This window comes from Dryas octopetala, chromosome 5, assembly GCF_963921425.1.
Source record: "Dryas octopetala chromosome 5, drDryOcto1.1, whole genome shotgun sequence".
Taxonomy (NCBI): Eukaryota; Viridiplantae; Streptophyta; class Magnoliopsida; order Rosales; family Rosaceae; genus Dryas; species Dryas octopetala.
In genome coordinates, this window is record NC_141370.1 from 3,193,749 (window position 1) to 3,208,810 (window position 15,062).

The 15,062-nt window shown below is 34.5% G+C and overlaps 1 protein-coding gene across 1 annotated transcript; it reads left to right on the forward strand.

Annotated features, from left to right (window-relative positions):
• The first annotated feature begins 702 nt into the window (after nucleotides 1–702).
• ABCI10 (ABC transporter family protein) lies at nucleotides 703–12,128 on the forward strand. Its single transcript, XM_086244677.1, has 6 exons — nucleotides 703–856; nucleotides 997–1,168; nucleotides 1,451–1,537; nucleotides 2,858–2,983; nucleotides 3,082–3,204; nucleotides 11,735–12,128. Exons 1-6 carry the CDS (start codon nucleotides 786–788, stop codon nucleotides 11,942–11,944), a joined length of 789 nt encoding a protein of 262 aa, XP_086100803.1. The 5' UTR covers nucleotides 703–785; the 3' UTR covers nucleotides 11,945–12,128.
• Nucleotides 12,129–15,062: the final 2,934 nt, after the last annotated feature.

The following is a 15,062-nucleotide window of genomic DNA, read 5'->3' on the forward strand; positions in this document are numbered from 1 at the left end:
CTTTTTGAGTTCTTTTTCCGCTCATTTGATAACAAAAAGCAATATTAGGGGTGTGTTTCGGACGGATCGGATCGAAAATAGGGTGTTTCAATTCCAATCCAAAAAATTTCGGAATGAAATTTCTATTCCAATTTCCATTCAAAAAAATCGGAATTTCAACATCTCATTTCAATTTGGAATTTTCGGATCTTTTCAGAATATCACATTTTCGAAACTTTCGGATAAAAATTCAAAATTTTCAGATAAAAAATCAGAGTTTTCACGTTAGTTTTTGTTATTAGTAAAAACAAACAAACAAAATTAGTAATTACACGTACAAAAAATGTAGGTGCTTTTATTAGCATTTATGTTATTATGATACACATATATTTATAATATATATATGTTTATATTAATAGTATTAATTATTTTTTTTAATATATATATATGTGTATATTTAAAACAAATAATAAATTAATGAAACATATAGTAAAAAAATTAAATAAATAATATAATATTAATATAAATACGGAATAAATTGGCATAATTTCAAAAATATCAAATCGGAATGCTTTTGAAAAATTTCGGATCGGAATTCGAATTGTTGGACTTTTCGAAATTCGGCATTTTTAGATTTCGAATTTGATTCGGACATTCCAAAATTAGAAATTTTTGGATTGGAATCGGTCGGATTCGGATTTTCCAATCCAAATCCCACCCCTAAGGCCCTAAGCAATACAGACAGAACTCCAGCTCGCGCTACCTTCTTCTGCTTCAGATAAGAAACAGTTGTCAACTAGCATGCTATGAATCTCTCCAAACTCATCGCTGCCTCTAAGCCTTATGTCCCTCCTCTGCACTCCACTCCTGGCACCAGGTACTCTAGACGCAATATCTTTTCAGCTGGGCATTTCTTCAAACACTTTTATGCTTTTCTTTCTAACAGCTGGTTTCTTGTGGCATTTAATCTGTTAAGTGGCTTTTCTCTAATGGGTATGTCTGACTGTGTCTCTTCAGGACTAGTTTTACTGAGAATATTTCAATTGAAGGTTGCAACCTGAGCTTCTCGGTCACGACGAGGCAAGGTAAAATCATACCCATTCTTAAAGATTGTTCGCTTCGCATTCCTTCAGGGCAGTTTTGGATGCTTCTTGGACCCAACGGTTGTGGGAAATCTACCCTCTTGAAGGTATATAAAACTTCCCAATACCCTGTTTCTTGCTCGAAGGATTTTAGTTATTTGGTATTTGGGTTTGATGTAGTTTTTCATGGTTTTATTGATTGCATTCTTATCACGCTGAACCAAAAATACAAAGATAAAAGAAGAGAGAAATAGGAAGTACCTTTCTGATTTTGGACAATAGAAGTTTTGTTCTTGGCATGGAATTGAAAAAAAAAAAAAAAAAAAAAAAAAAAAAAAAAAAAAAAAAAAACTAATAGCTCTTGGTCTACATTGTTCTGAATTTTGCAGATTTTGGCTGGTCTTTTGAATCCAACAAATGGAACTGTGTATGTGAAGAGGCCTAGGAGTTTTGTTTTTCAAAACCCAGACCATCAGGTTCATTTATTATCATTTGTAATTTCTATGCTTTAAATTTTAGTTACTAGCTTCGTGACTCCAAAATTAAAAGTATTTTGACAAGTTATTGGGGCTTCAAGGATGGAAATAGTAAACAAGTTTGATTTTGGGATGACAGTACCAGGAGCAATCATTGGGCTGACCAATCTGGAATAGCCTTCACCTTTTGTTCATGAACATGAACCCCCTCGGACTCACCACATAGCCTAGAAGTAATAATCTACTTTTTAAAAAGCTGCACTTCCTCAAATTGATAATCAACTGATTTTGTTGCTGCACCATCAGGACCTGTCTCAAATGCTCAAAGTGCTCCTGTTCATATTTGCTATATATCAATATATTACCAAAATAGATAACTACAAACATACCTATAAAACAGTGAAGCACTTGATTCATCAGATGCATGAAAGTGCTCGAGCCGTTGCATATAGGCCATATTTGCTTTTGAAACCTATTTTCCACTCATCCCTGAGCCGTATTCGAATCTTGTGGTATCCACTCCTATTGATCTTGGAGAAGGTGTTCAAACCCTCCAATAAATCCAACATGTCTTCAAGTCGGGGAATGGGAAACCTATATTTAATGGATTTTATTTATAGCCCACTATCCACACATGCGTCCTTGTGGGCGTGCATGTCTAAGAACTGTAGGGTTTTTTCCCTTTAGTGTGATTCATCTTGATTGGGTTAGAGCTTTGTAGTGACTGTGGTTTTGATTGTTTTGTGCTTTCAGTTGGTTTTGTCTAGGTCGACTACTGGTCCATGCCCTTTTATACTTCTGTTCTGTTAGAATTCTTGTTTCCTATCAAAAGGACAAAAAAAAAAAAAAAAAAAAAAAAAAACTCAGTAGGTTTTGGCATCAAGGTGTAGGAATGTATGAGTTGGGTGGGGATGTGAGAGATCTACCCTGAATTTGTAGTCTAAATGGCTGTGGATCGAAAAAGAAAAAAAAAAAAAATAGTCATGCTTTCAGGCAGAGAAGTGAATGGTGTACACTGTAGAGTGGGTTTCAACCCTTTATGAATTGACGTTGCTCTTACTTGGATTCCTTAAGGTTGTACATCTGTATACATGCTCAATAAACTGAATGTAATCTTAATCAATGCTTGTTAGCTGAAATTGTATATAACTTTAACAGATTTATATATCATTCTTGACGTTTAAAACATGTATACTTGGTGTGTTCATAAACATTAGGCCTCATGATTTAAGGTGAATGAATACTAAAACAAGTTTTCCTGTTTGTGTCACTACAGTAGAAGCTTGTGAATTTACAATGTCAGAATCTTTCATGTTGTAGGTAGTGATGCCTACAGTAGAAGCAGATGTGGCATTTGGCCTTGGTAAGTTCAATCTGACCCATGATGAAGTCAAATATAGGGTTTCAAATGCTTTGGATGCTGTCAGCATGTCGACTTACGTGCAGGTAAATATACAAACATTGCAGTTAACAAATTTCTACAACATCCACCAAAAATTTTAGCAAAAAACATTACAGGTTTTCCTTTTGTCGCATTTCTCAAGAGGTCAGTTCAGACTCTCAGTGGTGGCCAGAAGCAAAGGGTTGCAATTGCTGGTGCTTTAGCTGAAGCATGTGAAGTCCTTTTATTGGATGAGCTGACAACATTTTTGGATGAAAATGATCAGGTTGGTTTTTTTTTTTTTAATGATTGATATGAAATGAAGTAAGGTTACTGATTTATAATGTTGTCTTATAGGACACAGTAGCAACATGTTGAACTGCATTAAGAGGAAAGGACAATTTGCAACCAAAACTCTATAATAACACTCAGGGTTTTTTTTTTTTTTTTACTCACAGCAGATCCTGAAATTTTGTCGGTCCATGGAATTTAGGGTCAATTTGGTTAGATGGATTAAAGATGAGGGATTTGGATTTGATTTTTTAGTATAAATTGCTTAATTATACTTTAAAATTATTGATTTCTTATTTTGATTACACTAGCATATAAATTTGATTATTCAAGAAAAGGAGGGACTTCTGTTTTAATTAGAAGAAAGTGAGGGATTTTAAATAAAAGCTTTTCTCATGAGTATTTGAAATCCCTTATTTTCTTAGAGAATCAAATCTACATGCAAAGTGTATTAACATAAGAAATTAATATTTCTAAAATCCAATTAACTAATTTACACTAAATGCTTAAATTCAAATCTCATTTTAAATCCTTCCATCTAAATTGACCATTGTGTAGCATTTGTTTTGTAGTAATGAAAGCTTGGGAATTCTTTTACCATGTGAGGGACACCTTGGTAAGGGGTTAGTTTTTACATGGGAATGGAATACCCATGAAATGGGGCAATGATAAAGTGATGCAACGTGGGGTGTGCGAAATGATAAGGTTTTTCGAAACACAACTTTCTTTTAACTCTGTTGTTCTAGATCGAGAATAGCCAGATTAAGGGCATATATTGTCTTGTCAATTCCGCAGAATACCAAGAGAATAGGTAAAGAAAAAAAAAATTCTCAATTTTGTTAATCAATAATAAACTATCGCCAAAAGGCTACAAGAACCCGTATATATAGGGTTTATAAATCTTGGGCTCCAATATGAATACTTGGATGACAAGAATAATAATAAATTAAAATCTAAAATTACCTAAATTAAAAAGTACAAGATTTGGCTAATATCTCAAAGATATTATAAATCTCTGGATTTTTTCCAAACCTTTCCAAAATTTCAACTACAATTTAATAACAAATAAAACTTCTTACTAAAAATTATAAATAAAATTAAACTCGAAATATGGAGATGCAGGCTGCATCATTCTCCCCCAGATGGAGAGAATTTATCCTCAAATTCAAGTCATTGTATGAGGATTGCCCAAGCACAACTCCCTCCAAACTCTTGAGCTTGAAATTGAAATTTTCCTTCCCACACAAAGATATTTGGAATATATTTTCATTCTTGAATTCTCTTTACTCAATCTCGGACTCCAAAATTTCTTCGCATCAATCTTCAAATGATTTATAAGATCAACCAAGTTTTCAACAACCTTTAAATTGAAAGAATTAAATCCAATAAAATCAACATTCTCTTAACAAATTATCTATCCTTGCAACTTGATGGTTATGGGTTTATCTTTAATAATGTCTTCATGCAACTCTTGTACCACTTTATCTTCCATTTTGTTGTCTTGTTCCATTTTGTTTGAAACTGTTAGAAATTTAGAAGGTGTTTAGGACACTTGTAGCTAATGGCTTGTGTAAGCTTCTATTAGCTACTGATGCTTGATATGAGAAACTTGGGTGAAAAGTATTAAAGTGGAGTGGAGACCTTAGTTAGAAATAGGACAATTTTATTTAGAAGTAGAGGAGAAATACAAGGCTTTAGTAGATGTCTAGGACAATAAGACTTAGGAGTAGTGGCTTTTAGAATTGCCTCTTGCTTACACTTAGATATGGGTACATGCTATATATATAGAGAGTAGATGAACCTACTTGACTTCTCTAGAACATCTATTAGCCACATGCTACTAGTAGGTTCTAGAGTATACTACACTCTTAATTATATTCTAGTACATTCTTATATAAGCTTATTCTAGACTCTTCTTTTATGTAGAATTATGTAGACTTCTCTAGCATAATTTGTCATGGGCTCAAAAAGAATTTTCTAGAAATTTCTAGTTGGTGTGGAATAGCGTAGATAATTCCACAAATGTGCATTACTTTTTTGAACACTCCTCCTTAATGCACATTTGGGATACTCCAAGCATGCTTCGTAGCATTTCAAATCTTGGTCTTGGAAGTGCCTTGGTGAAGATGTCTGCTATTTGCTCCTCCGTCTTGCAATACTTGAGTTCTATCTCCTTGTTTGCTGAGACTTCACGTAGAAAGTGATGCTTAATGGCAATGTGTTTTGTCCTGCTATGAAACACTGGATTTTTTGCCATCGCTATAGCAGACTTGTTGTCACAAAATATTTTAGTAGCTTCATTTTGTTGTTCTCCCATGTCTTCAAATATTCTTCTCAGCCATATAGCTTGGCAGGCTGAACTTGACGCTGACACATACTCCGCTTCGGTTGATGATTGTGCCACTGTCTTTTGTTTTCTTGAAGACCATGAGAATATGCCAGACCCAATTGTGAATGCATAGCCTGATGTACTTTTGAAGTTGTCCGCTCCAGCCCAGTCGCTATCTGTGAATCCGAATAGCCTTGTATCTGTAGAAGGTCTATACCATATGCCATAGTCAATAGTTCCTTGCAAGTACCTTAATATTCTTTTTGCTGCTCGATAGTGTATCTGACTTGGAGTTTGCATAAACCTTGAAAGTAGGCTGGTCGCGTATATAATGTCTGGTCGAGTTGTTGTTAGATAAAGTAGGCTTCCAATGAGACTTCTGTACTTTGATGCTTCTGCTTTTCCGGATCCATCGTCATTTCTTAGCTTTTCATTGGTGATGAGCGGTGTAGCCACAGTCTTGCACCCATACATCTTGAACTTCTTCAAGAGATTTTCAGTATACTTCTTTTAACATACGAAGATTCCATTTTCTTCTTGGCTTATCTCAATGCCAAGAAAATAGTGCAATTTACCGAGGTCACTCATCTCAAATGTCTTCATCATATCTTCTTTAAATTCTTGAATTAATTTTTCATTGTCTATTGTATAGATATGATCATCAACATATAGAGAGACAATAAGAATGGAGTTACCTTGAGTTTTGGTGTAGAGTGTTGGCTCGCTTTTGCTTCTCTTGAATCCAGCATTGATGAAGTATTTGTCGATGCAGCTGTTCCACGCTCTTGGTGTTTGTTTAAGTCCATATAAGGCTTTCTTTAGTCTTAGGACTTTGTCTTCTCCTTCTTCCTCGATGAATCCTTGTGGTTGCTCCACATAGATTTCTTCTTCGAGCTCTCCATTTAGAAATGCTGATTTTACATTCAGTTGGTAAAGTTTCCACTTCTTTTGAGCTGCAAGAGCTATAAGTGCTCTTATTGTATCAAGTCTTGCCACTGGTGCAAAAAGTTTTATTATAGTCTATTCCTGGCTGTTGTGAGTAGCCTTTAGCTACTAATCTTGCTTTATGTTTTTGTATTGAGCCATCAGGATTAATTTTGGTCTTATAAACCCATTTCACGCCAATGATTTCTTTATTTGGTGGGCATTCTACAAGCTCCCATGTTTCATTTTTCTTAATTGTTTTAATTTCTTCTTCCATAGCCTTCCTCCATACTTCTTGTTTTACTGCAACTTCAAAACTTTCAGGTTCTAAAGTTATGAAGTTGCATGTTTCATATATATCTCTAAGTGATTTTACTCTTCTAGGTGATGACTCAAAGAAAGATTCATCTTCTATTGATGGAGAAGTTAAAGAAGATGCAGGAGGCGTACCTGGCGTTTCTGAAATTTCTCTTTCATATGTGTCTTTTTCAGGCTGTTGTGTTGGGGTTGTCTCTGGTTTTCCTGACAGGACAACACCTTTCTTCTCTATTTTTCCTTCATCCCAATTCCAGGATGCAGATTCATCAAACTCGACATCTCGGCTGATCACGAGCTTCTTAGTTTTTGGATTGTAGACGCGATAGCCTTTAGATTGAGAATTGTATCCTATAAATATGCCAATTTCTGATTTTTCTTCTAGCTTATGTCTTTTTGGAGCTGGAATGTGCATATAGCATACACATCCAAATACTTTGAGATGCTTTGCTGATGGCTTCTGGTTACTCCACGTCTCAATAGGAGTCTTGTCTTGTAGAGCTTTTGTTGGACATCTATTTAGCAAGTATACTGCTTCTGCCCAAAATATCTTTGGTAGTCCTTTTTCAAATAGCATTGATCTAGCCATCTCCATTATAGTTATATTTTTCCTTTCCGAGACTCCATTTTGTTCAGGAGCATAGCCCATTGTCAATTGGTGCTCTAATCCTTGATCTTCACAGAACTTGTTGAATTCTTTTGAGGTGTACTCTTTACCTCTATCGCTTCTAAGAGCTTTGATGTATTGGCCACTTTGTTTTTCGACATGAGCCTTGAACTTTTTAAAGACTTCGAAGACTTATGATCTTTCACATAGAAAATAAACCCATGTCATTCTAGAATAGTCATCAATGAAAAGAATGAAGTACCTGCTTTGATCGAGAGATGGGGTCCTCATTGGTCCACAGACGTCTGTATGCACAAGCTCCAACAAGGCTTTTGCTCTCTAAGCCTTTCCAGATGGAAATGCTTGTCGATGTTGTTTGCCAAGTTGACAACCTTTGCAGACATCACCACTCTCCTTTATGCTTGGCAGATTTCTCATCATATTTTTCTGGTGAAGTAATTGTAGTCCATGAAAGTTGAAGTGGCCAAATCTTTTATGCCAAAGCCATGAATCTTCTAATTCTACTTTCATGGCCATATTTTTGACATATTGCCAATGGATGAAAAAATTTCTATTTTTCATCCTTACTTTAGCTATAATAAGATTTTTATCTTTTTTGTCATATATTGTGCAGGAGTCTCTAGAAAAGTGTAGAGAGTATCCATTTTCAATCATTTGGTTAACACTCAATAGATTATGCTCCAAGCTAGGAACTAAAAAAACATCATGAATTAATTTAGTTCCTTTGTTTGTATGGATAGAAATCGTACCTTTTCCTTTCGTCTCCACTAGTACGCCATTTCCCAATTTAACTTGGGATTTTATGGATATATCTATTTCGGAGAAGATGCTTTCGTCTCCTGTCATGTGGTTGCTGCAGCCACTGTCGATGTACCATTTCTTGTTGTTCACCTCAGTTGCTGCTTGACAAGCATAGAAAAGCTCTTCATCCTGCTCTTTTTCTTCTGTATAATTGGCTTGATAATTCTTCTTAAGTCGACAGTTTTTTTCCATATGTCCAAACTTTTTGCAGTTTTGACATTTTGGTTTTCCTCGAAACCAACAATATTTTTCTAGGTTACTTGTCTTTTTACATGTTCCACATGAAGGGAAGTTTTTCTTCTCCTTGTTTTCTTTTTTATTTTCCCAATTATTGGGTTTATCACCTCGTCTAGAATTTTCTTTTGATTTCCAGTTTCCTTTAGATTTCTGAGACATTAAATTGACTTTTGACTGGAAGGCACTTTCTAGTGAACTTTCATTTCGCCTACTCAGTCTTTGTTCATATGCTTCTAGAGAATCCATTAGTTCTGTCACTGAAAGAGCCGTTATATCTTTTGACTCTTCAATGGCAGTGACTATAGGATCATACTTATCAGTAAGACTAATAAGTATTTTTTCTAAAATTTTTGTATTAGTTATTTTTTCACCATAAACTCTCAATTGATTTACTATTTCATTTACTTTGGAATAGTAATCTTTAGTGGTCTCAGAATCTTTCATTTTAAGATTTTCTAAATCTCTCCTTAGAGTTTGTAGTTTGACATTACGTACCTTTTCATTTCCTTGAAACTCTTTTTTCAGAGTATCCCAAGCCTCTTTTGAAGTTGTAGCTCCCATGATCCTTGGAAATATCGTGTCATCCAAAGCTTGTTGTAGAGCGTAAAGAGCCTTTGCATCTCTCTGCTCGTCCTTCTTCGCCTACTTTCGTTGCTCAGCGGTGGGTCTTTCTGGAACAGAGAACCCACTAGTAACAATGTCCCATAAGTCTTGAGACATAAAATAGGTTCTCATCTTGATGCTCCAAAAATCATAGTTTTCACCAGAGAATATTGGAAGAGGGACAGAGTTTTGGCTAGAGTTATTAGACATGGTGGTAATTTAGGATGACCCTACGCCCAATAAGAAAGCTCTAATACCACTGTTAGAAATTTAGAAGGTGTTTAGGATATTTGTAGCTAATGGCTTGTGTAAGCTTCTATTAGCTACTTATGCTTGATATAAGAAACTTGGGTGAAAAGTATTAGAGTGGAGTGGAGACCTTAGTTAGAAATAGGACAATTTTATTTAGAAGTAGAGGAGAAATACAAGGCTTTAGTAGATGTCTAGGACAATAGGACTTAGGAGTAGTGGCTTTTAGAATTGCCTCTTGCTTACACTTAGATATGGGTACATGCTATATATATAGAGAGTAGATGAACCTACTTGACTTCTCTAGAACATCTATTAGCCACATGCTACTAGTAGGTTCTAGAGTATACTACACTTTTAATTATATTCTAGTACATTCTTATATAAGCTTATTCTAGACTCTTCTTTTATGTAGAATTATGTAGACTTCTCTAGCATAATTTGTCATGGGCTCAAAAAGAATTTTCTAGAAATTTCTAGTTGGTGTGGAATAGTGTAGATAATTCCACAAATGTGCATTACTTTTTTTAACAGAAACTTTAATAAACTCAACTTTGTTGTTGATCTCACAAAACTCATTGTTAGAAATTTGCTCAACCTCCAAATAAATATGACAACAAATTTCACAGTCATCACTTGAACACAGTCAAAATGGAGGGAAATCTAAATTCAACGGATTATTTTCTTCATAATCACTCAAAATCTCATTAAATGAAAAATCTGATGCATGAAAATCATCAAAGTCATACTTAACTTAAAAGTTAGACTGCGAAGAATCAGAACTAACACTTCTTCTTGCTTCTCCCCGTCGTCATCGCATTTGTGATTTAGGGGTTGACCTCGACGCCTCCCAACACATGCAAAAGTCGCAAGTTGTTGAGTAAGCACTTCGATCTGTCGCGCCAAGCGTTCTTTATCGTCTTGCTGGTAAACCACTTTGTTGGTGTGACTCCTCGGTCTTTCATCCATGTGCTTCATTATTTCGTAAAGCCACATAAGAAACACAGCAGGATTGAATTAAGCTCTGATACCAACCGTTGCAATGCGCGGTGGGCAAAAGGATAAGGTTCTTCGGAACACAACCTTCCTTTAACCCTGATGATTCTCTAGATCGAGAATAGCCAGATTATTGGCATCTATTGTCTTGTCGATAACTAACCACTTCCACAAAATTTTCATCCTTAAGACTACCTTTCGGTCTGTCCAAAGGGTCATGGTTGCCTTCCGGACTCTCCATATGGGCTACCGCACGTTCTTGTCATTGAAGCGCTTGCACCACTCTTGACAGATCTTCGATCATACGCCACATCTCTGCCATCACTGTTTCTTGGGCTTTATTTCCTCTTCCAAGACTTCTACCACGTCCAACCAGGATGTAGATCTAGGTTTTTTCAACCAGGTTTTGCTCTTATACCAATTTGATGCAGGACAGAAGCAAAGGCTGATGTGCCTTTGCTGCTGTATTAGGGCAAAAATCTACAATAGAGAGAAAACTTCCAGCAACAAACATTAGAAAAAGAGAGAGAGAGAGAATAAAACTATAGAATTAAAGTTGGAATGTAGATGGATGAGTTCTAAGGTTTAGGAACAAAGAGAAACTCTAGAATCTGAATTTTCAGAAAAAATATAATGCATAAAGCTGTTTATTACAACCTAAGGCTTAAACCTATATAGGAAAACGTATTCCTCAACTCACTAGGAAAGCAATAAACCTTAACTAACTAGGAAAACATAAAGTAAAATGACCTTTAAAAACCTAATGAAATCAGGAAACTAGGCTCTAAATCCCACTAGGAAATAAAATTAGAAAGTTACTAATAAAATACTAATTCTTGGAAACCCTAGTAGATGCTCCTACATCAGAAACTCATGAGCTCCCTGGGGTTTGCCATTCTCATTACCCATAACGAGTTTATAATAATTTTGAATGACCAAATTACCCGTCATTCATGTGCCACAAATCGAAAATATCCTTTATATCATGAATAATGATTACTATTCCCAACATTTCCAAACATCGGAATGAGAATGAGAATGGTAGTCTCAACAAATTCATTCTGCTCAACAAATGCTCTACTTCAAAGGAAATAAAAGTGTGAATTCATGAGCATATTGTTTACAGTTTACACGCACCCACCTCAAATGCTGCCGATGGGGCATTGGTAGCTTGTTAGAACCTGATGTTGATCAAGCAGCTTCCATCTTATGGTGCTGTAGGTCATAATTGGACAATAGGTTGCTGTTGTGGAGTTAATAGGTCACCTTCATATGTCTTTTAATATTTTATAATCAAGTGACTTCACCAGTCATCCTATTCCCAGTTGCATACTGATCACGGCTTTCTGAAATAGTTTCTTGACAGGTTCAGCATTTCCTGGACAAGTTTTGTCTTTATTTCATCTTATTTTGTCAGTAGTAAGTTTTGGCTTTTATAACCAGATTGGGGTGATCAAAGCAGTCAGGAATTCTTTGGATAGTTCTGGAGAAGTTACAGCATTATGGGTCACTCATCGTCTGGAAGAACTTGAGTACGCAGATGGTGCTGTCTATATGGAAGATGGAAGAATTGTCCTGCATGGCGATGCAGCAAGCATTATGGATTTCATTAAGACCAGGCAATCAGCTTATATCAAGGAAATCAATTCTTGAGAATGCTTCTTACCTATATTATGTTACATACATAATAAATATTATGTAAAATTTAACATTACTTTAGATGTAAAGAATGCTCAAACATATGTTATAGTTTACCGTTACATGATCAGTAATTTAATGCCAGACAGATTTACAGGAAATTTACTTTAGCTTGGAAATATATTGCATTTAAAACCTATATTTTGAAGCCAATGGCTAATTGGCTTAGTGGCTGACACTCAAGTCTCCTTGTGAAAAATTTGTCCTGAGTTTAAATTTTATGGACTACATTAATAAAAAATTAAAAAAACAAAAAACAAAACAAAACCTGCCTGTGAAGAAGAGTAGTGCAGGAGCAATTCACTTTGTCTCGTCTTGAATCGGCACAAGACTATATTGGACGCATGCCCAACATCACCCAACTATTTTCAGTATTCTATTCAAATGGATACTTATCCAACTAAGGTCATTGCTCATCCACTATAGTGTTGTGGTTGTAGTTTTTCAATTTCGTAGTTTTGATTCTGACATCCACTATATAGTGTACTAAATTGGACTTTACTCATTGCTGGACAGTGATTCCAACAGTTGAAGGCTGCCAAAATGGGTTGGGTGAGCCACCAGAGTATAACTAGTCAATATGTTTTGGTCCACTTTTATGGTGGTCTCTACTATGATTAGTGGATCTTTGCCAACTCATTTCTGCATTTCTTTTTTCAAACTTTTGGGTGGTTGCATACGTTTTCCCAAAAGCATTGGCATCTCAATTTCATTAGAAAAAACAGAAAAGAATAATGCGGATTCTAAATTGATTTATAAGTTTGAATTTTAAATGATATGACAATGTATACATCAATATTTTACTTATCGTAAGTAACTGAGTTTAGAGTGGACCTAGACATAAATTTATGAAACACAATCACATATATTTAGGATTCAAATTTGGGATACAAATTTGGAATCTCTAGAAGTATTCAATAATAATAATAAAAACTAAATAATAAAAAAAAATAATAAAAAAAACTAAATAATAATAAATAAAAAAATAATAATAATAATAGGTAGTCAAAAGTGCTTTAGAGCTAATCGGTTAATAAGATAATACGATGGTAACTATTATTTTGGGCCTACTACAAAAAGTGATCTCATACGAATAATTCATTTTTTAGGTCTTTATTCAAAGATCAACATTTCAAAAAATAAACCAAATTGAAAATCATTTAGTCATCTTTTTATCATCACAATCATTTCAACAAGTTATAAAAAATATTATGTTCGTCTATTTATTTCACATCAAAGTGTGAATATCCCTTTTAAGTGCCTCTCTAAACCCTCTATACAATGGCACATCACCGGAGCACAATTAGCTTATTAATAGTTGATTAAGCGATTTCAAATTTAGTTAATTTTTGTGCAACGATGATCTCTGAATAGAGATCGACCTGAAAAATGAGTAGTTCAAATTTAGAGATCACGTTGTGTGGTAGGCCGAAAATAGTAGTTGGCATCATATTATCTTGCGAACCGGTTAGGTCTAGAGCGCCCTCAACCCTTTAAATTTAAGTAATCCAAAGATTGAAAACTTGTATCAAAACTTATGTCAAAAATTAGATGTCATGGATCCTTCCCTCTTAATAAAACAGCAGAAAAACTCTTTTTCTTTTTTTTGTACCTCCTTTCCCATTATGTTCAAAAGATCCACTTTATTAGCTTCTTCCTTTCTTATTTTTTTTCAAAGCCATAGTTCAGCACCATTGGCTCCATCAAAGTTAAGTAATGCAAAGGTTGAAAACTTGTGTGAAAACTTATGTAAAAAATAAGATGTCATAAATCCTTCTCCTATATATATATATATATATATATAAGAGTGCTTTAAAAGTTAAAACCTAACTAGTTAGCAAGTTAATATGAAGCTAACTACCTTTTTGGATCCACCACATGAGTAATCTCATAATCTAAACCGTCCATTTTTTATGTCTCACTTTAAAGACCATAATTGCAAAAAAAAAAAATCAACCAATTAAATCGAAAACTATTTAGTCATTTAATTGACCAAATAAATAGACGAATACTATGTTTTAATAAAAACATGTAAATGGTTGTAATTATAATTAAATGATTAAAAGACTTCCAATTTGGGAGATTTTTTACAAAGATAATTTTTGAAGTGAGGATTAAAAAATGAACAGTTCAAATTATGAGATTACATCATGTGGTAGGCCCAAAAGGGTAGTTAGCTTCTTAATAACTTGCTAACTAGTTAGTTTTAGAGAATTTTTGTATATGATACTTCATTTTTATATATACATATCAAGCTCCTTCTAATGTGGAATATCTCATTTTAGAGTAAATAAGGGATCTCCTATTATTCCACATTGTAATTCAACAATCAAAGCCATCTTTCATGCCCCAAAACCCCGACACGTAACAACAACACATACCCTAATTGTACACACCTAATCGAAAAGACATTGTGGTCCCAGGTTCCCTAGAAAAAGTTAAGCCCTTTTTAATTAAGAACGGGTTGGATTAGAGTTTGATTAGCAGTGGAAAAATATAAATATAAAACATTTACATAAACCAACCCCACAAGACTACTTAATGTCTAGTAGTAACCTTGTAGTATTTATAAAAAAAAGTTGTTTTCAAAATTACAACCCCAGCAGAAATGCAGATGTCCAAGACGATGTGTACATAAATAGAGTAACAACCGAGTTCGCAAAAGATACATGACCTCCAGAGTTCGTAAGTAAAAAATATAAATAAACCTTGCTTTATAAATAATTGTAAATGAATTCATTGAATGGAAAAATAGACCCTTGTTTTGAAAAATACAAAGTGAATCAAAATGACAAAAGGGAATTATTAAACCTTTCTAATTGAAACAAGTTATAAATTAAAAACAACAAAATAAGCAATGAGCCATTATAATCCTTAGAACATCAACTAACAAATTTCTCAACCACTGGATAAAATGAAGGTAAAAATAGAAAAAGAGATTGTTATATACTCATCCATATTGAGATCCTCTTCACTTGAGTAATGGAATGTGGGATTTCCACACTAGGGGACCTATCTCTCTAGCTGCCCTTTCCTCCTTTAGAGCTTGAGAGTTCCACCATGCTAACCATGC